General features: G+C 38.8%; 2 protein-coding genes and 1 long non-coding RNA gene across 5 annotated transcripts; 2 read left to right on the top strand and 1 right to left on the bottom strand.

The window, feature by feature from the left end:
* The first annotated feature begins 338 nt into the window (after positions 1-338).
* On the top strand, positions 339-6,074 carry cd2bp2 (CD2 (cytoplasmic tail) binding protein 2). The gene is made up of 7 exons (XM_079642685.1): positions 339-466; positions 766-844; positions 1,357-1,489; positions 2,023-2,180; positions 2,261-2,846; positions 2,933-3,018; positions 5,794-6,074. The coding sequence occupies exons 2-7, from the start codon at positions 770-772 to the stop codon at positions 5,902-5,904; spliced, it is 1,149 nt and encodes a 382-aa protein (XP_079498811.1). The 5' UTR covers positions 339-466; positions 766-769; the 3' UTR covers positions 5,905-6,074.
* An 841-nt stretch (positions 6,075-6,915) lies between these two features.
* prr14 (proline rich 14) lies at positions 6,916-21,139 on the top strand. 3 transcript variants are annotated; one of them, XM_079641964.1, is made up of 11 exons: positions 6,916-7,063; positions 7,928-7,947; positions 8,042-8,220; positions 9,151-9,313; positions 9,405-9,464; positions 10,132-10,172; positions 10,600-13,251; positions 17,624-17,756; positions 17,854-17,963; positions 18,350-18,418; positions 19,335-21,139. In XM_079641964.1, exons 1-11 carry the CDS (start codon positions 6,931-6,933, stop codon positions 19,624-19,626), a joined length of 3,852 nt encoding a protein of 1,283 aa, XP_079498090.1. In that variant the 5' UTR covers positions 6,916-6,930; the 3' UTR covers positions 19,627-21,139. The 3 variants fall into 3 exon arrangements, with proteins under 3 accessions (XP_079498090.1, XP_079498089.1, XP_079498091.1); XM_079641963.1 differs by having other exon boundaries at positions 7,928-7,956; XM_079641965.1 differs by lacking the exon at positions 8,042-8,220 and having other exon boundaries at positions 6,966-7,063; positions 7,928-7,956.
* LOC307014181 lies at positions 19,770-24,940 on the bottom strand. Its single transcript, XR_013801178.1, has 3 exons — positions 24,512-24,940; positions 22,468-22,689; positions 19,770-21,524 (listed from the first exon to the last, which is right to left on the bottom strand). It is a non-coding gene; the product is annotated as an uncharacterized lncRNA (long non-coding RNA).
* Between the last annotated feature and the right edge of the window lie 1,450 nt (positions 24,941-26,390).

Genomic DNA, 26,390 nt, shown 5'->3' with positions numbered 1-26,390 from the left:
TTGTCTGTTAAAGGAAAGAAAAATACCTATCTCCTTTGAGTACCTTAATTGACAGTTTCTAGACATTGTATCATGAACTGCCTCCAGTTTACATTTGAGAACTTTTAATCCCTTATGAACCTATCAATAGTTTGAGATCCACTGGCAGTGTCTTTCTAGAATTCCGCCCGATGCTTTTTCACAAACGTTGGTATTTTATTTTTCCCTCTGAAAAACACTACATACTTTGTGCCTAGTAGCATGTACATTTTTTATATTCATTATTATTATTATTTCCGTTTGTTGCAAGTAAATATCACTGTCATTCAGAATGTGAACTAACCTCCCCAACAGGTGGTGGCGGTAATGCCACGGTAATGCCCCGGTCTGTCATCTACCAACCAGCATTAACATTGAGAAAGAGAGGAAGAAGAAAACCATAAAAGAAGAAAAGAAAACGAACGTCGTTTGAATTCATTTCAGCAGGGTTTGTTTTTTTCAGCTAAATATCAGTTTATTTTTCATATCTATTTAATATGCAGGTTGAATTGCATTAATTTACTTAATGTAAATCTGCCTCTAGCGTGAGGGTGGACTGTGACCTATGCTTGTTATGGTTGTTTACACGCTGCGTGTCTACTTTGTTGGCTAATGTTTTAGCAACGATGCTAACATGAGCTCTGAGGTTACCGCTCGTGTTCACAACGTAAACAGGATCTAAGTAGCACAGCCACCACTGTTACAGCCACTTCTGAATAATAAGAGCCACTGTCTTGTCTTCTGTAGAACCATGCCGAAGAGGAAAGTAACATTTGAGGACGGGGAAGGGGAGATAGAGCTGGAAGAAGACATCCCAAGCAAAAAGGTACAACCGTCCCGTTCACATCATTGTTTACAAACAAAAGATCTGATTACATCCCACTCAAGTAGCGAATATCACAAGTCAACTTTGTATTCCCTGAAAAAGCATCGTTGTCATCCAAGAAGGGTTTTTAATAGTTTATTTACCTTCAGAAGTAGAATGTTTTCAAACCATAAAGGAATATTCATCTTTTAGTTTTACAGAAGAACCAACACATTTTGAGACACATGGTTTTCATTAATGTAGTGGAGCATACATTTGAATGTTCCTCACAAATACATATTAGAGAAGAATGAATCATAACAATCCATTGGGAATAATCAGGTTAAGTCCAAGTATCCATTTCGAATGTAAGTCTTTATGAACGGACATGTAGTGTGCCTTAGAGCCAGATCAACAACATCGTTATCAGGACATTGAAATAAGTTGCTTAAACTAGCAGGAATTTTTTTTACTGAAATGTTCAATTATGTTTTTATGTAAATGTTTTACTTTTTCCCTTGTGCTTGAACCAGACTTGTGAGGCTGTTACTGGACCAGGCGCTAGGTTTAAGGGCAAACACTCCCTTGATAGCGATGAAGAGGATGAAGGGGAAGACGCAAAAATCACCAACAAATATGATATTCTGGCCAGTGATGACGTGGAGGGTATGTCTTGTTTAATTGTTGAACTATGATATGACGTATGCTTCAAGTATACATGTATTGAATAAAAAAAAAAGGCACATACACTTTTGCTTTTATATTACCATGTTCTTCTAAAAGAAAGTTTGACCACATCTGCTACATACTAGGGCTGTGTTGAATGTCATTTTAAAATTGTGTTATTTATTCTTGTGAAATGTTTAGATCAAATTATTCTAAAACCAATTCTATGCTGCCACCACAAAATATCTAATTCTACAAAATACAAATAGTATAATAATAATAATAATATAATTAAGTTCAGCTAAATCTCTATATACAACTGGGCAGAATTGAAACAATATTGTATTCCTGCAAAAAACAAAGTGCAGCATTCAAATGTTAATTTAGAATTTGAAAAGACATATTATGGATTATGCTTCAAATGAGTTGGTTCAGCCTTTTTATATACCAGTGATATGTGAAAGTTAATATTTTGTCTAAACATGAAGCGTCATTAAAGATGTCACCTTAAACCACACTCACTATGTGTTCAGGCCAAGAGGGAGCAACAATCGACTATGACGAGGGAGTTTCCATTACACCTTTCAACCTGGATGAGGAGATGCAGGAAGGATACTTTGACTCTGAAGGAAACTACTTCGTCAAAAAGGAGGAAGAGATACGAGACAACTGGCTTGACAACATTGACTGGGTATGTTTATTTTCGGGATATTTTCTTCATCTCTGAAAACCTTTCAAGCACTGTGCAATAATATAAGTCGCTTCTTCCAGGTGAGAGTAAAAGAACAACCTTTCAAACAAAAGAAGAAAGGTCTTGGAGCCAAACGGAAACGCAGAGTCGGTGATGAGGATGAGGCTGAGGAAGAGAAACAGAGGGAAGAGAAGCAGGCAGGCCAAGCAAACACTGAGGAAGCAGAGGAGATGGAGGAGGAGGAAATGGAGCCTGCAGAGGACCCGCTGGCGTCCTTCACACAGCACCAGCTCACTGAGGCTGTGGTCGAACTGTTGCATCCTGGGGAGACGGTTGCCAAGGCGCTCCGGCGGCTAGGAGGCCTTGGAGGACGGAAGAAGGGGAAGCTGAGGGAAGACAGTAAACCCACAGAGGAGGCGAAAAGAGACACAGATAAGCTTGACAGACTCACAGCATTAGCTGACAGATTGGTTGGATCTGGGATGTTTGAGATCTATCAGCAAACATATGAAAAACTGGCCTATTTGATGAAAAGCATGAACAGCAAGCGCCCAGCCGTGAAGAAGAGCCCAGGTGGTGATGGAGAGGAAGATGAACTGGACATGTTCGCAGACAAATTTGACGAGAAAAATTCAGGCAAATCAGACGAGGAAGAAGACAACACAGGTTTTTCAGTTTTACTGGTATTCATTTCCCTTTTTTAAATAGAACTATATTTCTTGTTTTGTTAAATTCTGTTTTGTCTTTTTCAGTGAGTGACGGGGTGATGTGGGAGTACAAATGGGAAAATACGGATGATTCAGAGGTTTTTGGACCCTTCAACAGTCAGCAGATGCAGGTATCCTCTTAAACCCATTTTTTTCTTAATGACAAAGCAGTTCTTAAGTGTTTGGGTTACGGTTTGGGTCATACCCTGGTTAAGGATTCACGCTTTGGTGTGAGTCCCGTACAGCAAAAAAAAACAACAACTTCATATTAAGGCAGAGATTCAACACAATCCTCTTGTTTGGCACTGAAGCCCGAGGGGATAGGAAAAGAAACGTTTTTTTAAGCTTCTTCTTGCCCCTGTTGAACATGACAGAGACTATCTTAGAATTATTATTGTTTTTTTTATTATTATTTTGTTGTACTCTGTTATAATTATTAATTTGAGTGAGAAAAAAAGATATACAATATATATATGTATATATCGCGATATGCGCATTTTTCTTTTTTAGGACGTGCGATATTAAGTAGGTACATTAACTCAAACACGTCATGTTACAATTATTTTGCTGCTTGCTACAAAAGGAAAACTTGCGGCTCTCATGTCAGGGGTACTAGAGTGGGTGACTGCAGGCTCTGCATGCACAGCAAACCACCAATCACAATAATTCTTGATCAGATCACAGCAGGCCCCGCCCTGCTAGTTTGCAGACCATCAAAACACCGGTAAAAAATGAGCGAGGCACAGGAGGACAATACCAACGAGAATGAAGATTTACTTCCCAAAAGAAAAGCAACATCTGCCGTCAGGAACTATTTTGGATACAAAAAGGTTCTTCTCTTCTTCATTCACAGATGAACCCCCTTATTTGAGGGTAAGCAACATGCATTATCATGACATGTCAGATCATGACTTAAGGTATGATGAGTCAACCAGTTAAGATCCAGACGTCCGTGACTAAAATCCTTCATCCGGTTAAATATAGTTAAAAAGAACACAATATATATCACAGGGGAAAAAAATATCGCAATATCTTGCAGCCCTAATATATATATTTATATTATTGTTGTATGTTTTTGTTTCTGACATGTTCAATAAATTGACTAATAAAAAATAAAAAAAGTAGCAAATTACTGACAACTGTGGTGGAGCTATTTCATTGAAAAAATAAAGAACATTTCTCATATTTCCATTTCACACTTTGCAAACATTGAACATACACTTTTCCCAAAAGGGAACAGGTCCCATTACCCTATCGAACTGAAAAGTATTTCCTTTGATGTAATACTAAGATTTCATTGAGAACTCCAAAAAAAGAGAGATAATAATAGAAAGAAAAAATGCACAAATGATAATGTGCATTACAGTGATGCAAATTAGTCGCTTTTCGGCGCCTCCCGCTTTTTTAACGCTGCTTTGGGTGACTTGTGTAATTCGTGGAGAACCGAAGAGTTTTCGTTTTGGGGGGGGGGGTCCGTTAGTCCGTCCGTTAGTCCGTCCGACTGACAGACAACTTCTCACTTCAAAAAAGAAGAAGAAATCTAGATCGCAAAATAATTAAACAAGCGAGTGCCTGTTTTTCCTGGCCAAGGACAGGTTCCTTGAACACAACACGAGCGTAACGTGTCTTCACGTGGTTATGTCTCGTCTGAAAGGAGTGTAGACTAGAGTGCTTACGGAGAGCACCGGAACGCCGCTCCAGCTCTTCAAATATTGCAGTAGTACCCATAAGGAGCCGTACACATGCCGCAGTGTTTGCGTGGCTGTGTCTTTAGTTGTAAGCACAGTGGCGATCTGTTGTTATTAGCATCTGGTTAGCTAGCTATGCTAACGAATTTAAAGAGCTTTTCTACAACCAGGTGGAAGAGAGCTCTCTCCTGAGAGGCTCAAATAACCTCAGCTCAGTGAGGTTAAGGCACACCTTGATATGATCATTATAATTATTAATGAGACATTAGAGACTAAATGAAAAACAAGAATAGAGTTTAAAAGGGGAGTGATTTGTAAAATATCCCAAAAGAAAAATCTGCTTACAGTTCTGTTTCAAATGGGTGTTGAAAGATGTACCCATGGATCTCCTCATGTTGCTCTCAAAGTGCACCAGATTGATGCTTTTAACTTCAATATTTAAAAAAAAATCTTTCTGGGGGAGCATGCCCCCGGACCCCCCTAGAGGAGGTTAGGTCCCCCCCACTTAAATCATGTTCACATGGATACTAAATACATTTGCACACATCTTGTGTCCATATCTTTCTGTTTTGGTGGTCATGCCACACTGTGCACATGCATGCATGCGCGAGTCATGGCAAGATATCTGGATTAAGAGGTTGCTTTTTCTTTGCACAGCATGAAAGAAAGGCCAAATGAATTGGCTGTGATTTTAGTTTTTTTAAGCAGAGGTTGAGTTCAATCATTTGTACGGCCCTCTGAGGATGTTGTAAAAATTGAAAGGAAAAAGGTTCCCCACCCCTGCTGTAAATAATAATAAAAACCCTTGATTTATAACTTAACATCTCTCTCTCCTATTGATCTGAGTATATTATAAAGAATAGCCAGTTAATTGAAGCATTGTAGCACAGGCCTTTGTCAGATGGTATATTACGCTGTCTTTTTCCTGCTTCGAATAGTTCTCTCTTTTTTCACCATACCTGTGTTTGCATCACTGGCATTAGGAGGAGTGCTTGAATCAGTTCCACATGCACAACTATATAACTTGCACCTGTACTCATGCAACTCAATTCAGGCATTTACCTTTATGACTATTTCTTCTCCTCCTCAGAACTAATGTACGTGCAAACTTAATTGTAAATCCCATTATGTTTTGAGATGATTGTGCTCTAGGTTGGTTCTACCTTTAGTCTCGATCTCCCCTGGTTGCTTCTAATCTTCTTATTGTCTGTTTTCCAGGGTTGGGTGGATGAAGGCTATTTCAGCACAGGCGTTTACTGCAAGAGGATCGACCAGGAGGGAGCGCAGTTCTACAACTCTAAGAGAATAGATTTTGAGCTGTATACATGATTTGTGTGTAACGGCTAATTCATTATAATCACAATCACTCTTGACAGTCATCTTTTGGCCTAAGCCTATCTTCTGTCTATTCAACCAAGGATTTTTGCGTTAAATATGTAATTTTAACAGAGGCTTTGTTTTCTGTACATTGTTTTTAAATAAATGACTCATGAACGTGGTGTTGCTATAAACCATTTTATTCTGTTTTTAACTAAGGACTTGTTAAGGTCAGTAAGAATTGATTTAATTCTGGTCACTGAGTAAAATATTAATGGCTGTTCCACGTGACTTTCATTTGCACATTGACATTTACGGCTTATTCTTTGTTTTACACTTGTTTACCTACTACTGTTAATGTAAAATGTACTACTGTACTAATTTGTAAATTTAACTGGCATCATTTTAAACATCAATATTGAATTAATCATAAAACAACATGACAAAAAAGATAATGTGAACATATTTAAAAGAGATGGATCAATGGGATGCTAGGCCGCTTCAAGGTTCAAGGCTTGCCTTCATTTTTAACCACGTTATGATTAACACAATTAAACATCTTTTAAATAATCACTCTTAAAAATGTGACTAACAATAGTAGTAGAAGAAGCCATCAAACAGGAACATGGCAACATGCGCAGCCACAATCCATAATGCAAATGCAACCATTCAACGTGGAAACCTGCAAGACCATCAATGGGAATGAAATAAAGTAGAGATGCTCTTGCTCTACCTCACTAAAACACTGATTTAATGTATAAATATTATATATCCTTACATTTTCACTTGTGATTGAACATTTTTAATTGCAACTGTTTTATAGATTTTTTTCTAATTATATTTAAGTTCATCATCTCCAGTTAATCAATTATGTGTCTAAAAATATTCTAGGTCACCCGAGGACATAATAGAAGACTAACTTTTGTAATTGAGTCTTTTATCAACGCTCTTTCACCATGCCATCCACCTACGACGTTTCAAAGTCTTCTGTCATTGGTCAGAATTCAACAAGGGAAACCTAACTCGTCTTGTGATTGGATGATCTATCTGTCTGGATTTGTAAAAACGGATACGTTTGCGAGAGGGAGTCGCTTGTTGGGCGCCGTCCGGCATGTCTTGTTTACTGTGAGGTCGGAATACTACCCTCAGTCCAGCCAGCTGGTCGTTTCTGGTAAGTTTGTTCACGGTGATTTAGCAATAAAACCTGCAAGCAACTGAACTGCTAAACCAATATGTGCCTAGTTACCACGTAGAAAACGTTTGAGCGTTAGCAGAGATGACAGCTACTGGTGGCTACGTCTATTCCCCGGAACAGACACTGTTAAGTGTATATTACCGCATATTACACACTGTGTGAATATCGGTGTTAGCCAAACCATGCAGTGTTAACCGAGAATTACAATGAAGCTATGCTTAGATGTAGCCAAGGTGGTCGGCACTAATACACTTTTTAAAAACATATCCGTTGTATACCATACAACACATTTCGCTAACCTTTCCATGTGTTTGCTTAGCCTCAACATAAAAGTTTGAATGTGAAACAGTGCCCCTTCCAGCATTTAGACCTAGCCCAGTGTTAATCGAACCAATCGCACCTTCTATTTGATTGAAAAAATGCAATGAAATAAATACATATTTAAATATCTAGCAGCTTAGCTTTTAAGGTTATTAGTCCAACGTTAGATGTAACCAACCTTTTGCCAAAGAAAGGGCAAGTTAACTAATTTATGTGCCAACGACAATGACTCACATACGCTCAAATCCAAAACATGTGTTTGTGTAGTCTTTCTCTTCGAACCTTTTCACATCATACTGTATTTTTCCGAGACAGTATTTATTTATTTTTGGACTAAACGAGCCATTTGAAAAAATCATCTTGAGCGAGAGAAAAATGAGAAGGCCATTTTCAAATTGTGTCAGTTTTTTATATTTTATCTTGTGATCATTTTTTGAAAAAGAACCAGGTTTGAAATCAATTATGTAAATGAAAAATCTCAAAAAGGAAATTACTAAAATACGTTGTTGCTCATTTCAGAAGAAACAACCATCCAAGAGGTCAGAAAAGTAAGTGAATGTTAATGTTTAGAGCTATTTTGAAGTGCTTTAATGCTGATGTGATACCCTGCATGTTTTTTCTTGTTATTTTCAGAAAAGGACAAACACGAGAGAAAGAGCGAGCAAGGGGATGTTGACTTATCCCTGTGACTCGCTCCCTCAGATAGTTTGTCCAATGGATGAACATGCTATTCCCTCTAACAGTTTATGTAGTGCACCCCCCCACAGTGAACCTCCTCCACCTCTCCTCCCCCTTTCCTCCATCACTCCCAGGTACAGTTGTTCTAGCACCTTTTTCTTTTGCTGTGAGTCTATTTTCCCCTCCTTGCTTTGTGACACTTTTTTTCACAGTTTTGGATTTACAGATTAAACGAGTACATCCTCTGGAAACTTTTGCTATTATTTGTTACATTTTCATTTCCATCAGTTCTTATACTAGGAATGTGTATTTTCCATCTGTTGGACTGCCATGCATCATTCAAACGTTGATGTTTTTCATTATTTGGTGACAGAGTTCTGACACCTCTGTTGGCAATTTAATGGATTTGCTATTCCCTCATTTTCACTAATGGTGTGTCTCTTTCTTCTTAACAAAGAGCAGTGTGCAGAACGTTCAGCTAGCAGCTACTCTTTTTAATGTGACTCTTTTGACGGTTAAATAGATGAAGAGACGGCAGGTCATATTGGCTGCCACTGCTTTAGTTAACGCTGTCTGTAACTTGATGGCAGACTAAAATAAAACGTGGCTGTTGTCTGTGTCTGTGCTCAGCCAAAATCACTCTGTAACAACGCAAGCAGAGTTTTTTTTGTAGTCCGGAGGAACTCCAACAGTCATACATCCTCTCTCTAGCTTATCGCTTCATGTTGATTCCTGAAATGTTTCTAATAAACCTTCACCCTATCAAGTCAGTAATTTAACTCAACAACTTCTTATTTATTATAAATACCTTCAAAAATGGCAGTGTGTGAAGAATACGCTGTTAGGAGACTAAATCATAACTAGTATTGAAAGATCCATAAGGTTGATTAACTGAATATCAGTAGATTCCTAATACTAAAGGACTCGGCTTGGGACATCCCTATCATAACAACTGAACCGCTCCTCATCTTTAAGACCTGAAGTACTGTTTTTCTCAATGTACTTAAAACAAAAAATACTTCATATTGACTTGATTTTCTGAAAATATTTTTAAACATTCACAGCTGTGTGGATAATGGAATATCTGGACACGGGCGGAGTGGCCGAATTCAAGAGGTCAAAGCACAAACCCCTGAAAAGCAGAGCCACACAGACAGCGGGGCAGCTCAGCAATCATCCAGACTGGATCCGTCTCCCACACAGAGACAAAGGGAGAGTGCAAACATGGTAGGAGTTTAAAAATAAATAATCTTGGTTCAGATCATTAATGTTACGACAATCAAATGAGTAACTGTTTATGCATATCTCTGGTTTGTAGGTGTCGCAGTCCAAGCAGCCAAGCATTGAAGGCACACATGCACTGGAGAAACAAAACGAGGTCAGTGGCGTCTTTCCTTGCTCTAGAGGTTTCCAAACTCGACCCTCACTGTATCTCTGTTGGTCTTCATGCCCTAATTGGTGGTGTTTTTTATGTAATGCAGCTCTCTGTGTCTAATCTGTGCAGCAGCTTGCCGTACGGCTGTGTATGTCAACATTGGAGACCTGTACAGTGAGCAGGGTGTGTGGGTTAATTGAGGGATTGTAATCCTCCTTCATGGTCTACTGCATCTAACAAGAAATCCACTGTCTTAATGTGACCCACTAATGCGTAAGGGGGATAGACTAACAATGCGTTGTATTTGTGTTCTTGTTTTGCAAAAAGGTAGAAGTAAATGAATACCAGTTTCTCAGAATAAATATATATATATATATATATATATATATATATATATATATATATATCTCAAGTGAATTCATATGTAAAAAATAACGTAATGTCCTCCATTTTTTTTTAACAAAATTTGATCAAATTTAGCTTTTTTGCTAATCTTAAATTTGAGCACTGAAATTAAAATGTATATAAATATATACTTTTAGTTTTATAATGAAAAAGTAGCCGATAATACATTTTCTAAACGACAGCATTTTTTGTTTTATTTGTTAGTAGATTTTATGAGAAAGGACTCTAAACTTTGTTGTGCTGTCTTTTTTTCTTTTTTTTCAAGGATGGATTTGATGTCTGTTTTACAGCCGAGCCTCAGAATCAGTAAGTCTGAAATGTTTACTTTCAAGTTTTGATTTATCTAGAAAAACTGCTTGCCAACATGTTCCTTTTATGCATGTGCTCATTTTAAATTGTATTTTTTAAAAATATATATTTTCAACACTTGTGAACAATAAGAAACAGTATGTAAATAACATTATTCTCTTTGAGTAACCATGGTCAGAATATATAATGCAGGCATACTTTTGAGTAGTTTTCCATATGACCTACAACATCAGGCCAGATAAAAACAGGCATAGATTTTTGAATGTTTCAATAAATAAATAACTCAGACCTTGTATTGACACTAAACATATATCAAAGGTTTCATGAAACAACTATATGTAGGTGTTGTTATTTGACATAACAGTAATGTTTCTTATCAGTGGAATGTGTTTTGAGAGCCTATTTTTTTTTTTTTTTTTTGTAGCAGGCAAAAGACCTGGCAAAGCCCACGAAAGGAACCAAACGTCTCTGCTGCGGACATTGAAGTGGAGCAGTTTGTTGAGGAAACCACACAGAATCCTGACATGGACGCACGCATGGAGGTCTTGGCTGTTGCTCCGAAGGGATGGGTGATTGGCCCCTTATTTCAGTCGCTCAAGTCAAAGATGGCCAGTTTCACAGAGATAGTGATGAGTCCTGTTAAACTCTTCAAAGCTAATATTCCTCCACCATGCACGGACCATCCAGACAAACTCGATGAGGGTGAGCTACAGGCCGATCCATCATCTGATGTTGAACACTCGGAGCAGAGTCGTACGCTTCATCCAGAAGCACAAAGCCAGAATAGGAATCGGGATGCTGAAGATGATCAGCAGAGGCTCAGTAAAGTAGAAGGTTCACAAAACACAGAAACTGCTGATCTTAAATATTCAAAGAAATTATTGTTGGATGTGGAGTTGCCAACACACGGCTCTGAACGGGCAGATGAAAGTGCAATAACCCAAAAGGAAATAAGCTTTCCTGATGCTGTGCCTTTGCAACACTGTCCCTTACCCTGCGTTGTTTCTGCGGAAGTTGTCAACGGAAGTGCCTCACATGATTCCAATGTCAAGTTGTCTGGTGTTATGGAGGACCAGAGAGGCAATGTGACTGTCCAGCTGAAACTACTGCCTAGGAAATGTACAGTTAATAGAATTTGTAAAGAAAGAGTAAAGAAAGTTGCTTCTAAGTCTTCAAAATCCAAAGTCAAGAAAGAAGAGTCTGAGGTTAGTGATGAGCAGGTTTCTTTCATGAATTCTGTCAAATCAAACAAAACTGATTCCGTTTGTTCTACTCAGCCTGACACCGACTGTCCTCAGCTTGGTCATGCGGATGAAGGCAGAAGAATAGAAGTTATGGTTCGCCAAATGCATCATAATAACTTAAATGACGCAAATGGATGGACACTAAAGCCTTATGTGAATATTCAGCAGCTGGAGTGTGGCCTAAGCCCTGAAACGTACTCAGTTTCAACTCTTGTCCGAGCAAAGAGGGATGTGGAACTGGACTGCGATTCTCAAGAAGCTGTGAAGAAGAAGAGATTGACTGCAGATAAATCTAAAAAGGAAACAAAAAGACAAGAGCTTTTAAATGTCGCCTCAGAAGGTGGCCCTTTGAAGCCATATATAAATGAAGTTGTGATGGCAAATCCCATTGTAGATAAGGAAGAACCACTGAAGCCTGCTAGGAAAAGACAAGCTGCTTCAAAAAGAGAAAATAAGAAAGGAAAAGTAGGACAAGAATTACATCCCGAGTTAAACCCACAGACTGAAAGTCCCTCTGATGCGATGTTGGTTTGCTCTCTGGATGAAATCACTGGTGTGTCAGAAAAAAACCAAAAGGGCAGCAGTCGCACGGTGAAGCCAACGGGTGGCTCCTGCAAAAAACTAAAGACCAGGTCGAACAGTAAGGAACTAGAAACCACCTCTGCAAAAGAAATTGAGCAGGAACCGTTATCAGTGGTCTTTGTCCGTCCTTCTATAAAGCCCCTCCAAAGCACAAGCAAGCGCAGGAATATAAACGACAAACTGCTAAAACGGAAATCGCCAACCCAATCAGGTTCAGGCATGGAAAAGGAACTGAAGCAGCTGCCCAAACGATCCAAAAAGGCTTTAAAAGTTGCTGATAAATCATCTATGTCAGCTGGGAATCAAGAGACAAAGCAGTGTGTCAATAACCTTCATTTGGTAGCCAAAGAAAACCAGCCTAAACAAGGCAAATGTAACATCTCAATGGACCCTGTGTATTTTGAAATGACTCCTTTTGAAAGTATTCAACAACCTGTTTCTTCATCCTCTCAACCTAATGGAGACAGTAATGTACAATTGGATATTGAAGTTAACCATGTTGTTGAAGGGAAAGACAGGAGTGCTGCTCCTGTGTCAGAAGAGGTAGAAGCCAGTAACCAAAGCAGAGTGACTGGGCTAAGGTCTAGTACAAAAGGGGTTAACATTAAGCCAAGGAGAGCAGAAAACCTAAAGATAAAATGCAGAGTTTTGCAAAGTAGGACTCTTGAAGGTGAGCAGGGGACAAACTGCATCACTATGGACGATGCAGACCTGGCTACAGCGAGTTCCCGCTCCTCAGGGAACAGCACCTCAACACGCCTGTTTCGCAGCTACTCTTGTCCAGAGATCCTGTCCCTTCAACCTGACGACACGCTCTGGACTTCTACTCTGCACTCCCCGCAGCTCAGCAGGATCTGCCCCCCGCACCAGCCCCTAGCCCCCCACACTCCTTCTCTCCATCATTCCCAGATAGCCCTGCGGCGGGCTCGTCGACACACGGTCTGCAGCGTGGAGGTGGAGAGGGAGATCGCCCCCCTCTGCCTGCGTAAGGAGGTGTACCCGTCCAGAAGATCTCTCCTGTCTCTCCTGTCTCCCAGTTTTGCACTTTCTCCCAGCTCCTCCCTCTCAGCTCTTGCTTCCTGTTTCCTCTCAAGCCCCTTGGCTTTCATTTCCAAAAAAGTTGACAGTAGAGAAGCTGCAGTCAGCCCCAGCACGTCTGTTTCCTCCCACACCTCCTCTTTTCCTTTATACCCATTCGTATCCATCCAAAGAATCGACGACTTGAGAGCTCCGTTGGACTTTAGCAGCAGGTAATACGTTTTTTCACTTGATGATGCCAATGATACTCAAATGTTTTGATATCAATTGCTGCACAAGGAGTACTTTTACTTTTGATACTTCAAGTACACCTTGCTGATTAAAAACATAAATACTTTTACCGAAGTAAGGTTTTGAATGGAGGGCTCTGACTTTTTAGTGGAGCATCTTCACAGTGTGGTATTAGTACTTTTATTAGACCCTCCAGAAAAACGCAGGCTAAAATCCTTGATTATGCGATTAAACATGCAGGTTTTTATGTGATTTTATGCGGTGAAATATGCGGAAAGCTGCGAAAAAGAATAGATTTTTTGTTTTAAATATTGGCTGTCTTATTTATTCTCTCTCACACACAACTTGCCACTAACGTTAAACCTCTTTCCTATTCAATTAAACACATTCAATGTTTATTTATTGTAAAAGCAATTGGGCTATTTTTAATCACACACACACACACACACACACACACACACACACACACACTTCTCCGCCTCATTCTGTTTTCATTTACTCGTTCGTTATCTGACCAGCTTCAATCTTGTAGGCTACTCACCTCGTTTCTTGTAGCCCTCGAAAGGGTTTTGGAGGTTGATGCCTCGGTGAACGTGAGTTGTTTGGCTTTCTTGTCCGCAGCAGCAGAAAGCATTTTCGAATGTTTGAATGAATCAAAGTGGGTCGTCACCGTCGATTTTCTAGACTTAGGCTCCAACACACAGTTGCACGGGGTGCAGAATAGTTTCCCCCCACTTTCGTGAAAGACATCGGGGTACTGCTGTGCCCGGTCTTTAGCAGAAATGTTCGTCGGTAAATGAGATGGATCAGATTTTTTCATCTTGGTGTTTTCTCTCTCGTGTGAGTTCCACATGTTCACTCTACGGTGTTTAGCTTCTGTGATGCTCGAGCTGATGACGTCGCGTCATCATCATCACTACTTCACGTCAAGACGAGTTAACTTTTTTTTCTCAACTTTTTGTGGAAAAATGCGGGGATTATGCGGCCTTTTAAAAATCTGCGCCATTTTGCTGATTATGCGGTAAATTCTGCGATCGCAGAATCGCGTTTTTCTGGAGGGTCTATTTTAGAGAGACAGCAAGCGCATTTCGTGGCATCTGCGGGCAGTGGCAAGTACTACCCGCATCTGCCACGGAGGCCGCTACTCCGTGGTATCTGTGGCAAGTATATGCCACAGATGCCACAACTTGCCGTGGCAAGTATATGCCACAACTTATATATGCCACAACTTGCCGTGGCAAGTAAATGCCACAAGTTAAGAGTTAAGAGAAGGTTTACGGTAGCTGCCACTCGCCTTCCGTGGCAAATGCTGATATTTAAACCCGTATTTATCGCGTAAAATGTCGCTGTTTTGGCATGACTTTATCGGACTGATCTGTACACAAGACTGATGATCTGTTACTGATTGTCCGATCATATTTTTCAAAAAGATTAAATATTATATGTTCTATAGATTTTACTTGGAGAACGTGGTTTGTTAAAATAAATAAACGTGCTATTTTTATGATAATACTCAAGATATATTATTAGTAAGTTGACATAAAGATCTAACATTGTTGACCAGAGGTGGGAAATAGTCTAACTTGTATACTCAAGTACTGTACTTGTGATTTATAAATAGCCTACTTGTACTTTAGTTGAGTATGTAAATGGTATGTTACGTAGTAGGCTACTTACCCCACTACAATTCAGAGGTAAATTGTGTAATTGTAGCCTACTCCCCTACATTTATTTAATACGCTACCTTTAGTTACTTACTACAGATTCTGTTTAATGATGATACATATAATCAAGTCTTAAATCAGACTTTATAGTTACTCCTGGAGTAAATTCACAAGATACCCTACTACAGTATACAAAGTCATTCAAACTAGCTGCACCTTTACCAGCTTTGAGAACACTTTCATGATCAATCATTATAATGAAAACATGTAATATGCACTTCAAGTATATTGTTATGCTCATCATTTTTGCGCTTTTACTTGAGTAACATTTTAATGCATGACTTTTACTTGTAACAGAGTATTCCAACATTTAGGTTGGCTACTTCTACTTTTACTTCACACTAGAACCGCCAGGGGTCGCGGTATAGCCTACCTAAAACCACCAACGTGTCAAATGAACGAATGCATTGATTTTCAAGGTACAATGTTATTTTATTTATCATACTAGAACACAATGAGTGTTGCCACTAATCGCCGTGGCATGTGCCTTGGCATTTGTGGCATCTCCCACAAGTATATGCCACAGATGCCACAACTTGTCGTGGCAAGTATATGCCACAACTTGCCGTGGCAAGTAAATGCCGCATATGCCACAACTTGCCGTGGCAAGCATATGCCACAACTTGCCGTGGCAAGCATATGCCACAACTTGCCGTGGCAAGCATATGCCACAACTTGCCGTGGCAAGTATATGCCACAACTTGCCGTGGCAAGTAAATGCCGCATATGCCACAACTTGCCGTGGCAAGCATATGCCACAACTTGCCGTGGCAAGCATATGCCACAACTTGCCGTGGCAAGCATATGCCACAACTTGCCGTGGCAAGCATATGCCACAACTTGCCGTGGCAAGCATATGCCACAACTTGCCGTGGCAAGTATATGCCACAACTTGCCGTGGCATTTGCGCATGCTGAACGGGAGTTGCCACAAGATGCCAGAGTTAAGAGAAGTTTTACCGTAGCTGCCACTCGCCTTCCGTGGCAAATGCTGATATTTAAACTCGTATTTATCGTGTAAAATGTCGCTGTTTAGGCATGACTTTATCGGACTGATCTGTACACAGGACTGATGTGCGATCTCTATTTTTCAAAAAGATTATAAATTATCATTTATATTCAATTTTACTTGGAATAGCCTACGTGGTTTGCTAAAATAAACAAACGTGCTATATCTATGATAGTAGGCTAAACATAGGCCTATATTGTAATAAAAAAAGAAATATTGGCAAGTGAGCGTTGCAACGCAAGCCCTTGGCCATTGTCGCTTCTTGAGGGGACTTTCCACTGCTTGCTACGATAACCAGGTGTATTCTTACTAGTAAAGACAAATAATTAAAAAATAAATATCTGTTTTGACACAGCAACGTGTACAATGGTGTTATTAGACTTGGCTACAGACTTAGGGCAGCACCATGAGAATGATAAATACTTAAATAAACATGAAGAATGTTCTCTTAAGCATGATACTCCAAGCAATCCTCATTTAACCGTATAAAGTTGATTTAATATGTTGAGGAAAGAGGGTTACAATGTAATATAATTACACCCTTGTTAAAACTTTTTTTGTGCATCAGTAAAAAGGTTATATGTCATGCATGCAAATATCAAATCATTGTGTTGCTAATGAACATAAACAGATTTTGATGTGATACGTTGTATTTACTTTATTTATCTAAAATGTTGAAATCTTTGCGTTACAGCAGTGATAAGGGATAGTAAACATAAAATAATAATAATAAAAAGAAACAGGAAATAATTTACACATTATTAGTAGATATTTATCTACAGAGTATCTAAAGAATAAACAATATAGCCTACTGAATGTGTAAGAATACACTATAATAAACCATCTTACTAAAACCAATAGAAACATATATTTGTCTTTCTTAACCCTTTCATGCATGAATTATGAAAGCCTCACTCAGGATTTTTTTACCAGGTGTTTTTATTGCTCTTGGGGCATGAAAAACAAGATTTTAACTTTAGTTCATTTTTATCTAGTTTTTTCAAATTTAGAACATTTAAAAATACATTTAAAAAAAGAATTTTAAGGATGATGTTTTATAATAATATATCTTGAGTATTATCATAAAAATAGCACGTTTATTTATTTTAACAAACCACGTTCTCCAAGTAACATCTATAGAACATATGTTTAATCTTTTTGAAAAATAGAGATCGGACCATCAGTAACAGATCATCAGTCATGTGTACAGATCAGTCCGATAAAGTCATGCCAAAGCAGCGACATTTTACGCGATAAATACGGGTTTAAATATCAGCATTTGCCACGGAAGGCGAGTGGCAGCTACCGTAAACCTTCTCTTAACTCTTAACTTGTGGCATTTACTTGCCACGGCAAGTTGTGGCATATATAAGTTGTGGCATATACTTGCCACGGCAAGTTGTGGCATGGTTGTGGCATATAATTGCCACGGCAAGTTGTGGCATCTCTGGCATATACTTGCCTCAGATACCACGGAGTAGCGGCCTCTGTGGCAGATGCCGGAAGTACTTGCCACTGCCTGCAGATGCCACGAAATGAGCCAGGCCCTACTGCTATTTTATCAATGGTTCTGAAGAGTGTTTTCACCGTTGGCTGGTATTTACTATCGTCTTTTTCGCAGTGGGAAATGTGACATTGAGAGAAGACGACAGAGTAAGGAGGAGGATGACGGCGAGGACACGGGCTCATCCAGTCAGGAGTTTGAAGATATAGGGTTGAGAGAAGAAAAGGCCTTTTCAGATTCTGAAATCAAGGTATACATTATTTAACATGCGTGTAGTGACATCTTTAACTAAAAGTATAGAAACAGATTTAGATTCAGTTAACTAATCCCCTTGTTCATGTTCGCAGGTGGTGCAAAAACATGAGGAGCGAGGGAAGGTGTCGTCTATTAGAATTCGGAAAACTTTACCCAAACCTCAGAACAACCTGACCCCAATGGGCCTGCCCAAAGCCATCAGGTAAATACTCAAACACATGGAAGTTCACTCTAGACCTTGGGAACAGTATGTGATACAAATGACCCTAAACCCCACACAATGTTTACATACTCACTGATTTTGGTATTTAAAAGGCATCTCACTGCCTTCATCAGCAAATGGAGCTGACTCGGCTGTCATTGGTGTTATTTCATCTGGGTTTTGTACAACCAGCTTTAAAAAGTCAAGCAAAAGTCACTCTGCCTTTCCCTTGGGTGAGCGTTTGAAAGTAGGTCAAATACTATGAGGTCACTCTGCTATGCCATTGAAAGTTAATTTATGTCAATACATGTCTGTTGTTTATTGAACACTTTGATCAATATTCAGACTGATTGCTATGTTTGTTTTTCTTCTTTGTCACATCACAGGCTGAAAAAGAAGGAGTTTAGTTTGGAAGAAATTTACACCAATAAGAATTTCAGCAAACCTCCTGACGGGTAAGATCAGTTACAGCACCGACTGTAATCGCACGTTAAATGATTAATATAAACACACACACAAAATATGTAATTTAAACCTTTTTTTTGTAGTCTTCAAGATGCAAATGTATGAAGGGCTTAGTTGAAGCATTGCTGTGAACACTTATATGTATTATTAGAAAATGTCTTCATATTTAAACTTCTAGTGCTCAGCACCACTCAAACCATATTTAAAGGGTTTGTTTCATATAAAATATAAGAAGATCTTTAGTTATTATGATTGTTTATGATTGCCCCTGCATATCAGGCAGGCCTCCACACTGTCTGCTTTTAAAGCGCTTCTTAACACCCACCTCTTCTCCTTAGCGTATTCACATATTTTAGAGAGTTGCTTTTAAATTGTCTATTGTTTTTACTTGTACTTGTTTTATGGTGTGTGTGCTGTGTGATTGTTGTATGTTTGTTTATTTGACTGTACAGCACTTTGGTCTGGAAGTTTGAAAGTGCTTTATAAATAAAGCTGTATTGTTTAGATTTATCAACAGATTATGTTCAAATTTAAGAATTTAAAATCAAGCATAGTTTAAATCAGGAATAATCTTTACCTTTTTTAAAGATAACTCAGCATTTTCCAAAGCTTCAAAAGCAGCTGTCAGCAGGACCTTGTCCACATTGAATTATAGGAATGGTTTAAGTGTACTTTTATTTTCTCACCTTTCCCTGTGAACACACCCAAAACCTGTTAGTATGCAGAGTGGATTTGTACACAGCTAGTAAGGCAAGGTTTGACCACAGGGTGGCGCCAGAGGAATCACTCTTCACTCAAATCAGTTCCCAGTTATGTGAAACACAATAACTACTCCTTAACAACTTGTTACATTCCCTTAACTTCCTCAACTCACTTATTAATAAGACTTTCTAACTCTGGTTTCAGCCGGCTGGAGACCATTCTCGAAGTGCCTCTCAATCGCAAAAATGGCTCAGAGTCCTGGTTCGGCCAGAGGCGAGTCAAACGTTTTATGGAATTCTTGGATGCCGGCGAGGTCCGAAGACCGAAGAAGCCCCTTGTTGGTGTCGGAAAGTCAGGAAATTCATCTTCCAGGAAGAGGCGAGGGGCCTTTGCTAGAGACGAGCCGCCACTCAGCGTGCAGGACTCAGACTCCCTCCTCTGTGCCAAGCTCCATCAGCTGAACCTGTGGTTGATCCATGATCAGAACGACAGTTGACAGCTGCCTCTGAAAAGGCTAAATCACTGCGAGAGATCATTCTGTTAATATGAATATTCCAAATGCATTTCCAACATGAAGATTCACATGTGAATTGTTCTGCTCTTTTGTTGCCAGCACATATGAATGTTTTTGTGAAGTAATTTTAAAAAAATAATAATGTTCTGTATTCTATATGTAGCCCTGCGAGAAGAACAATACATCATAGCACCAGAAATGTGTTGCCTCATAGAAGTTGTTTATAAACATGGTGGTAATCGCATTATACATGGCATGTTTGTCATTAATGCACTTAAACCTTGGCCGTCCTTTTTCCCCCCCGACAGCTTTCCATCTGTGACGAGTGAAACTGTCCATAAACAAATGTTGCCAGCCTTAAATTAAACACTTATACAATATAATACCGTTTTCAGTATAGCTTACTTTTTCTTTCAGACCCAAAGTTGCAAATCTGTACAACCTCCCTGGGTAAGTCATGACGCCGTTTTGTTAGACTGCCTGTTTTCTTTTCTAAAAATGCAAATGCAGTATGCATCTGATTTATTTTTGCATTGTTGTGTTTGAGAGAAAAGCATTGTAACAACATATTGGTACTCCTTACCTGACTTTCAGCATTATTGCAAGTGTGTCCATAAAGGCAGCTATTCTTTACTGATGCTGAATGTAACCTTAAAACATGCCAGCAAGAGATTTGTATTGGCTGTGTCCAATCTCACAACCAGTGTGTAGTCATGGCTGTCTGCAAGCGACATGTGTTAATCATTCTACTTTGTAATGTTCTTAGCAACATGTATCAAGTGTGTTTGTACATTCATGGCATAACAGGGTTTTTCTTGTATAAAATATAGCTCCCTTTAGAGAGCACTTTAGTCAACAGTGGAGGTGTTGAAATTCCACTGCTGGCTTTATTACGTCCTGTTCTCTGGATTGATTTATGGTGTTGAAATGTGTATTGGAAAAGTAACTTCTTTATCTTGTGTATGTTCTTGTTGTTGCCTAACTGTAAGACGTTCTCTTTTTATGGTGTTTTGTAGGTTTATTTGTTATCGTCATTTAAATGAGGAACTTTCAAGCAACTCTTAGCACAAGGTTTTTATTATGAAATATTTCTTTTTATATACATGTGTAAAAGTACAACATATTGACATTAATAAAAGTATTACGGTAACAAGAAGATCATGCTTGCAACAAGCGCAGGGTCTTGTTCTGATGTAGCGCTGCCATGCCATTTTATTTTCTGCAAGGACCCCATCCTTGATGAACGAGTCCCTGTTCTCCACCTTTTTAGATTCACAGATTTAAGTAATGTATTAACTTCTGGAGTATCTGCAAGTATATACGGTATCTAAGAATCATGTTATTGTAATGGCATTTAAGGGAATGACATTTTCTAATCTTTAACATATAATGTGTCATGTAGTGCCATGTCTCAAGTGAATTTGATATGGTCATTTAGATTTAGAATTTTCCAAATGTTCTCATTGTTAAATAAATATTACAGTATGTAAAAGTTGTAATGCTTTTGGTACTGTTTTTAAGTGTTACGTAAGAAATATTATAAAAGGTTGAGAAGTAAAAAAAAAAAAAGTGTAATCTGGGACACTTCGTCAGCACAAGAAAGACTAAAGCTGCCTTTATGTGTAACCAGTTTCCTCATATCTTCATGGATGATGTTTGTACTGTCCACTGTCTGTCAACATCCAAAGTCACTCTTATTGTTGTCTTCTGTAGAGGTCTATCAGAGTTTGTCATTCTATCAGCGTCAGGATGTATGAGATGAAGGCCATCAGTATGGGAATTGAAACCAGAATGGCAAACCATACCACGATGGAGATGATGCCAAATTTCCTTGCCCTTTTTAAGAAATTATTTCTCTCTTGACCTGTAGTATTCTCAGCCTGTTGAAGTAAGGACAATTACATTGAATGCAGTGTTATATCAGAAAACAGTAAAAGAAAACTAGGGGTGCACAAGGCTAAATATCGTATCTACCAATGTTAATGTATCTGCTCTGTGATTTGAGTCCTAATCCAAAATGTATATGGATCTGCCACCAAGTTACTTGAAAATCTAGCCAGTAGTTTTTCTGTTATCTGCTAGCCAAACTGAGAGGTCAAATATGGACTCGGATGTAATATGCATTTATCTAGTTTTTAAGTTAGTGTAGTTTTTGGATTTAAAAAGACAATATTCAACCTCACAGCTGTTTGTGTTAAAAATTAATTTAAAAAACAATTTGAAGTTTCTTTCTGACCTCCTGATCTTAACTTAAAGGGACCTATCATGCAAAATGCACTTTTTGATGTCTTTTATACATAAATATGTGTCCCCGGTAAATATGTGACTCACGCAGCGTCAAAAAATAAAACCCTCTCTTTTCCTCCGTACCCAAATCTCTAAAAACGGGGGTACAACGGAGCTGATCCAGATTTGCGTCCGATGTGACGTAATATCGGAAATGTGGTCCCACGGCACTATCAGAGCGTTTTTATCAATTTTTCTTTTTAGAAAAAAAGCTTTATATCCAAATTCAGCACTTTTGAAATAGAGGGATATGAGGCATGGCTAGAATGGCTGATCCGTTTGGTATTTTGAGCAAAACACTTCATAGACATGTTTTTGATATATCTGAGACTTATGCTATTGCCTAAAAATAGCATGATAGGTGCACTTTAAACCCAGAGGGTAGAAAAGTCTTCAAGAGGTCACCTTTCCTCTGTCACAAAGGTGGCTTTCACATTTTAATTAGGTTAGTTAGTTTGTGATGGCATTTAAAATGTGTTCCTGCTGATTAGAGCATTCAGCAGCAATGTGAAATGACGTTCAAAGAAGTTGAAATACCTTGACTGAATTGATCAGAGCCGTGATTCCGATGCAGGAGAGTCCACAGATGATGCTGCAGATAGCGAGTATCCTGTGGTTCCTGTCCTTGCAGCAGGAGGCGGCAGCACACCGCTCAGAGATGCTGATCACTGTAGTGCCCCCAGTCCCTGGGATGGTGTTCAGCGGGACCTCTTCCATTTTAATTTCACTCGTCTCCTGAGATTTGGGCATTTCTGCAAACTACAGAGCATATAAGAAAGGGTCAATTAATAATTAATAAAACAAAAAAGAAAACGTTTTGAGGAAGCAATATGCAAATGACATCTGAAAAGCAAAGAACCATTTTAGGATTTATCTAAGTGGTGGATTTATGCTTTTAAGTTTGTTAAGAGTTGCAAAAAAACATTGTTTTGAAGATAAAAGGACATGCGAGGAACTGATGTCACTGTTGTCTAAGGGCAAGCACAGCCTAGGTAAATGCTTATATTTTAACTTTTTCTTTTAGGAATGTTGGTCAGATACAATGGGACATCATTCCACTGAGTGCACATATTGTATTCAATCTTGTATGTTTAATTTATGATCCTGTTTCCAATCTGAACCTAATCACTTTTCTACTGACTTCAAAGGCATAATGCTGGCTACTCCCTTCATTATTAAACTTGAAAAACAGTGCAGAACACTGCCTGCATTCAGCCCTATTTTTTTAAGTCTGCACATGATAAAACCCTCAAAGAGAATGATAGATTTGATCAAATGTACGTATATTTTAAATGTCCCTTAATAATTAGACTCACTGACTCTCTGGAGATAAAAATAACAAAGGGATAGGGAAGTTATTGTTCAATTTTGAACAGGGTCAACTTCACAAACATATTCTTGATTTTTGTTGAATTGAACTCATTTGGTAGTGTCGATATCTCTATGTCTATATACTGTATGTATACATATCGAAATATGTTTTCCTTTTGTCTTATGTTGCACTTGATTTAAAGACACAGAGAAACAACAGGAAGTAAATGCTTTTCCTATTGATTTTTTCCTTTGTCTTTATACTAATTTGTTGGGTTTGTGTTTTCTTATGTGTTTTTGTATGTACTTTGAAGTTTACTTTTTAGATCAACCTCCTCTTAAACCTGGTATGTTTTTGGACAACAAATGATAACAAAGCCACAATCAGTTCAGGTATTATTCAACCTGGCCCAAGGGAACATCAGTTGTTTCAAAGGGTTTGAACATGATCTCCTTGAGAGAAATATCGCTACTTTCCTTAACTGATGGCCAAACTGGCGCATGCTGCTGGGTTGATTATTGCTAAAAGAACGTTATCCTAAGTTGCCCTTGTGTCCTGTGTTCACCTCCTTTGATGCGTGAGCAGTTTGGGCTACACTACTCTGAACCACAATACCAGAAGTTTAAAGAATTTAAAATAACTAGTGCCTAGTCAAGTCTAAACATGTCCTTAAAACATATTCACAAAGTTTGTTTTTTGTTGAGCATAGGTATTTCCCTGAGCAGGTTATTTCCAACATGAAACCAAAAGTATCCTTTGAATGGTTCAACATGGGGCACAGTGTTCCCTTTTATCAACAAAAAAACTTGAAAAACTTGTATGATCACACTTTAGGAAAATAATGAAACCTCCTGCTTGGCAAGTTTTCATGGGAGCATAAAATGTAGGTTATCTAATCTAAGATTTGATCAAAGCGTGGTGCACAGAGTACCAGCACACTCGGCGTGTTTGTCATGTACGAAGAATGCAGTAGCAGAGAGTTGGACTGGGTTAATAATAGTTCTCTCATGTAATGATGCACACGCCTGTGAATCATTTGTAATGAGAAACGTAATATTTCCTGTCAGTGCGGATTACGAAACGTTGGTGAGAAAGATAAAGATTTCTATTATGTAAAACCAAATCTTGCAGGTGTTTCTTGAGTATAGTGAAAAGAAAATTAAAACGACAGACAGGAATACATTGTTAAACACAATAATTCACCCAGGTCTCTCTTGTAAAACAGATTTCAATAACTCAATGAATAAATTGTTACGTTAGAGTACATACCTGATTCAATCTAAAATGCAATGCTCCTCAGTCTGTCCTGTGTATCCAGATTTATATGAAAATCTTAATGAAGTAGCAGGCAGGTGTTTTATCTTCTTTTGCCTTTAACAGTATTCCAGTTTAAGGTGACAGCTGCCAAATGAAGTGTCTTTCTTCCTTTATATATGAACGGATGGGTTAAGATTTCCACGTGTGGTCATCCAAACACAATAACTGTCAATGTAGTGGGAATTCAAAAAACAAACAGCTTCAAGGCCCGTCCCTGCTGTGAAAGCCCTGAGCCATTTAAGTTGTTGAGAGAGAGCTGAGAGCGAAACTCTTGTGAGAAACTTCCACGCCCATTTACTGTGGAGGCACTTCCCTTCTTCTCTTTCTTGCCACACATAGGCTACTTGTCAACCCTTCGATCATCCAGTTACATTAGTGCTCATATCCTGTTATCTGTCATCGAAGGTTAGGCTTCCTCTTTCTTTCGTTAGTCACAGTTTTACTACACTGCACAGTCCCCCCACTTCGTTCCCATGCAGCATACCAGAGGTCTTGGGAAAGGTGTGTCAGCACTTGCCTTGCCTGAGGGTGAAACAGCCACAGGTTCCAACCTGCCTCATTGTTTTTCTAAGATTATCTTGGAAGAGTATCGGACATTGTGACTTTGAACAACACCTTATCTCAACTTGAAACATATACTCTTTGCTTTGGTCCCGAGGGTCGAACAGGTTTCTTCTTGGTCATGATATATTTGTTCGCATGCCTCCATCTGCTTTATGACCCAGAGATAAGAAATATTTACTTCCACTTTGCTCAGCGATAGACAATTTCCTGACTGCATTTTTCCACAGCTGATACCACCCTCTGTATACCCTATCAGACCGCCGAATCTTTCCTCACCGAGAAAATAAAGTAATATGGGAGGAATATGATGTGTCACCTCCTCCAATTGTTGTGGCTCAGACGTGTTGACTGCATCATATACTAAGTATTAATCATCATGTCCGATGAATTCCTCCCTGTTACCAGACAGCACAACAATGGGAAGTAACGCCAATGGAGCCACATGTTAAAATGATAGTTATAAATCTGCTTTTCAAACTCTGGATACATAAGAAACGTCAGTGAAGTTGAAACTAGTTAGAATCAATGTTTGGATGTCTCTAAATATAGCAACCACAAACTAGGCTTTTTCTCACATCAGAATTAGTGGTATGAAAAAAGAAACATAAATCAAAGGTTAACGGGCCTACTGGGCACCGGCCCAGGGGCCCAATAGGTCAGGGGTCCTTACTTACAAAACCAGGCTGAAAAGAAAAATACTAAATGATCACAAACATTCACAAAACAACTAGAAACAACCCAGAATTGGCTAAGGGGATGTAAAATGACCACAAAGACAAGCAAAATGATTTAAAACAGATTCAAAAGAGCACAGAGATTCAAAATGACCAAAATAGATGCAAACAAGATTTCAAATGATGAGGTTTAAAATTACTGCATTTACTTTCTGTTGGGGACATTTTTTTTCCCAAGGCCCATAACTTTGATCCAGTTCATCAGTTTGAAACTGTCCTGACTGAGCACACGCACCTGTAACCTTGACTACTGTGCTCTCAGTGTTTTGTCTCCCTGTTCCTGCCTGTTGGCGTCAGCTGATAGAGGTGTTATGCTTCTATCTTGTTGCACAATGTTAATTATTCTCTCAGAACTAGCTAAATACATGGGTCTGTGGTAGAGTTCTTCAGAATTGATTGTGGCATCTCAACCGTGTGGTCAAACCGTGGCTCGTGACATGTCTTGTGAATTCTCCGGCTGCAGCTCCAAATAAACCGTCTTCAGAAGTTTCCCCCACACTTTCAACATAATTTTATTGTAAGAATAGTCAACA

This window comes from Notothenia rossii, assembly GCF_949606895.1.
Source record: "Notothenia rossii genome assembly, chromosome: 8".
Taxonomy (NCBI): domain Eukaryota; kingdom Metazoa; phylum Chordata; class Actinopteri; order Perciformes; family Nototheniidae; genus Notothenia; species Notothenia rossii.
This window is presented reverse-complemented; position numbering and strand designations above follow the sequence as displayed.

Excerpts from the sequence above, each read along its gene's own strand:
- cd2bp2 (XM_079642685.1), top strand. The coding sequence starts at position 770 with ATGCCGAAGAGGAAAGTAACATTTGAGGACGGGGAAGGGGAGATAGAG. Across the intron at positions 2,181-2,260 it reads GGCTTGACAACATTGACTGG|GTGAGAGTAAAAGAACAACC; the intron begins GTATGTTTATTT and ends CGCTTCTTCCAG. Across the intron at positions 3,019-5,793 it reads TCAACAGTCAGCAGATGCAG|GGTTGGGTGGATGAAGGCTA; the intron begins GTATCCTCTTAA and ends TCTGTTTTCCAG.
- prr14 (XM_079641963.1), top strand. The coding sequence starts at position 6,931 with ATGATCTATCTGTCTGGATTTGTAAAAACGGATACGTTTGCGAGAGGG. Across the intron at positions 7,064-7,927 it reads CAGCCAGCTGGTCGTTTCTG|AAGAAACAACCATCCAAGAG; the intron begins GTAAGTTTGTTC and ends TGCTCATTTCAG. Across the intron at positions 7,957-8,041 it reads CCATCCAAGAGGTCAGAAAA|AAAAGGACAAACACGAGAGA; the intron begins GTAAGTGAATGT and ends TGTTATTTTCAG.